General features: G+C 54.0%; 1 protein-coding gene across 1 annotated transcript; it reads right to left on the reverse strand.

Moving 5' to 3' along the window:
• Positions 1-328: 328 nt before the first annotated feature.
• VDBG_01162 (dihydroxyacetone synthase) lies at positions 329-2,677 on the reverse strand (the record flags this gene model as incomplete). Its single annotated transcript, XM_003009433.1, has 4 exons — positions 329-340; positions 441-1,109; positions 1,160-1,321; positions 1,373-2,677. The coding sequence occupies 4 exons, from the start codon at positions 2,675-2,677 to the stop codon at positions 329-331; spliced, it is 2,148 nt and encodes a 715-aa protein (XP_003009479.1).
• Positions 2,678-3,218: the final 541 nt, after the last annotated feature.

Raw genomic sequence — 3,218 nt, forward strand, 5'->3', positions numbered from 1 at the left:
AGCTGTTGACTCAAACCGACGACGATCGATGGCAAGTGGAAGCGCCTTTGCATGAGGCCGACAGCCGTACTACAGCGAAAACGGTTAGCCAATCTTTCTGAGCCAAGATCATCATCCCGACGGATGTAACCCGCTCACCAAGTGATTCGCTATTGCCAGCTCGTCTCGTCAGGTGTCCCCTGTCGCGTCGTCAACCAGAGCTGGACTGACCATGAGAATTGGTTTTCGATGTCCTCGAGTTCAGCTGACGACGAACTTTGAAAATAGTACTTCATTATTTTCGTGTAACAACTCGTTAAAACATGCAGCCTCCAACTCCGTGACCACCCTAGCCATCTATCTGCAAATGCTACATTTTCGTTCGGCGCCCGTCATTAATGCCTTGTATTGTTCAGATCCCTGAACTCGCCCCTCAAACTCTCAACGCCCTCCTTTCTGACTTCTTCGACAAGTTTTGCAACCTCGGGTGCAATGACAGCCTCGTCGAACCCAAAGTACTTGTACGCCGCCGGTCCGGGCAGCGAGTGCCCGAATGTGCTCATGGACCAACCAGCATCGGCATATCTCTCCCACCCGTTGACGGCGTAGGCTTCGATAACGACGCGTGGCGCCTTGCTCCTGTACTGGAGTACCTCACGCTTGTACTCGATGCTCTGCCTCTCGAAGAGGCGCTGGCACGGGAAGCTGACGATGCGCGCCTTGATGCCGAACTTTTCGCCTAGGAGTGCAGCCGTCTTGACGGCGAAAACCATTTCGGCCCCAATGCCGATCAGGGTGACATCCGCATCCGCAACTTCCTGGAAAACATAAGCGCCACGTAGAACACCGTCGCGGGATGTGTGAGCGGGGTATTGTTCAAGGTTTTGGCGGGAAAGGGAGATGATAGACGGAGTATTCGGAGCGTCTAGTGCAGCCAAAAAGGCGCCTGCCGTCTCTTCGCTGTCGCAGGGGCGGATATAGAGGATATTCGGCATGGCGCGGTAGAGTGACGCGAGAGCAATAGGCTGGTGTGTAGGGCCGTCCTCGCCTGTGCCGATGGAGTCGTGCGTTGCGATATGGATTTGCTGAAGGCCTTGCAGGGCACCCATGCGGACACCAGGGGCGGCGTACTATCTTGGTCAGAGGAGCACGAAGCCAAAAGCAGGAACCGAGTACTCACAATATAAAACATGAAAAAGCTGGAAGTGATGGGAAGGATCGTGCCTTTGCTGTAGGCAGCGAGGCCGTTGGAGATGGAAGCCATCGCGTGCTCGCGGATGCCCCAATGGATGTAACGGCCAGAGTAGTCGCCATTGATCCCGCAAGCTGTCTTCAGGTTGGGCTGCAATTAATTAGCAAGCGCACTCTTGGAAAAGACACGACACAAACTTACATTTTGGAAATCAACCTTGCCCTTCCAGATCATGTTTACCGACGGCGAGAGATCGGCGGTACCAACCATCATATTCTGAAGCTTGGCTGCCAGCGGGTTGCACACCAGACCGGCCGATTTCCTGGACGCCGTGGGTGTGGTAGGGAAGTCCTCTTTGGCGGGGATGAGCGACTTGTAGTCGGCGGTGAACCGACCAGCAACACGGTCCTTGAACTCAGCAGCCAGCTCGGGGAAGTCGCGAGTGTAATTGTCAAGGAGCTTGTTCCAGTCCGACTCGAGTTTTGCACCGCGCTCCCTGGCCTCACTGAAGTAATTGTAAACTTCCTCGGAGACGTGGAAATGCTTCTCAGGATCTAGGCCGAAGCTCTTCTTGATGTTTGCGACATCAGAGACACCCAAAGCCGCGCCATGAGCTTTGGCATCGCCAGCAACAGCACTACCGACGCCGATGACTGTGCGGATGTTGATGAACGTAGGCTTCTCTTGGCTAGCACGAGCTCGGGTAAGGGCCTTGACGATGCCCTCGACATCCCAATTGCCGTCTTCGATGGTCACAACGTCCCAACCGCAAGCTTCCATCTTCGCATTGACGTCTTCTGTGTTGCAGAGATCAACGCTACCGTCGCAGGTGATCTGATTATTGTCATACATGATGACGAGATTGTTGAGCTTCCAATGGCCTGCAAGTTGGATGGCCTCGAGAGCCACACCTTCCTGCAGACAGGCATCACCAATCATGCAGTATGTCATGTTGTCGACCACATTGTAACCAGGCCTATTGTACGTGGCAGCAAGATGCTTGGTGGCCATGGCGAGACCGACAGCGTTGGCGACACCCTGACCGAGCGGACCCGTTGTCACTTCGATGCCCTCGTGTTCGATCTCAGGATGCCCGGGGCAGATGGAGTCGGTACGAGTCGAGTGGTAGGACTTGAGCTGGTCGAGTGTCATGTTCTTGTAGCCTGTCAAGTGCAAGAATGTGTATTGGAAGAGGCATGTGTGGCCGTTGGATAGGACGAAGCGGTCGCGGTTGAAGTAGTTGGGATTTGATGGTGAGTACTTCATGATGTACTTCCAGAGCGAGACGCCAATGGCTGCCATGCCCATGGCACCGCCTGGGTGGCCACCCTTGAACTGCTCGCACAAATCGGCAATGAGGCAGCGGAACGTCTTGAGGACATGGTCAACTTCGTTTTTCTGTGTGGTCGAAAGCGAGAAGGTGTTCGGTTGCTTAGCACCGTTGACGGCAGAAATGGCGTTGAGGTCGACGAGCCCCTGGTCGACAGGGACTGCACTAGGAGCCATTGTGCAGGTACGAGATCCGTTTGGTGTTCAGTGATTTTTGAGTGCTGTAAGAGCCCAAAGTCGTCGGCAGAGCGTTGAGAACGGCAAATGAATTCTGACAACAGAGGAGGACACAGGAAAGCACGAGGCAGCCCCCATGTGCATTGTAGCCCATTAGATATATCGGCAGCCATGGCTGGACATCTCTTGCTGGTGGCTCGGAAGACCGAATTGGGATGTGACACGGACGAAGTGGTTCTCAGGTGCCAAACATTACGGAATTGAGAAAGGACCTGGTTAAGACCGAACGAAAGGGGAATTCCCAAGCGCCAGGCTAGGCTTCGAGGCGGGGCAGACGCCTGAGTCGGGCTACTTGAAGTACTGTTCAGTCGGATGGTGACCAGATCGATTCTGAGGTTTGGATATTGGCCATACTGTTGATGTTGTTGGAAATGACAACTCCATCTTGATCCTTGTTACGAAGCGCCAGAATTGCCCACTCATCGTCTCAATCCTCATGTTTTGAGGCAAGAAGATGCAAGATGGAAAAAGCGCAGACGAA

This window comes from Verticillium alfalfae, genomic scaffold (genome assembly GCF_000150825.1).
Source record: "Verticillium alfalfae VaMs.102 supercont1.1 genomic scaffold, whole genome shotgun sequence".
In the NCBI taxonomy this organism is placed as follows: domain Eukaryota; kingdom Fungi; phylum Ascomycota; class Sordariomycetes; order Glomerellales; family Plectosphaerellaceae; genus Verticillium; species Verticillium alfalfae.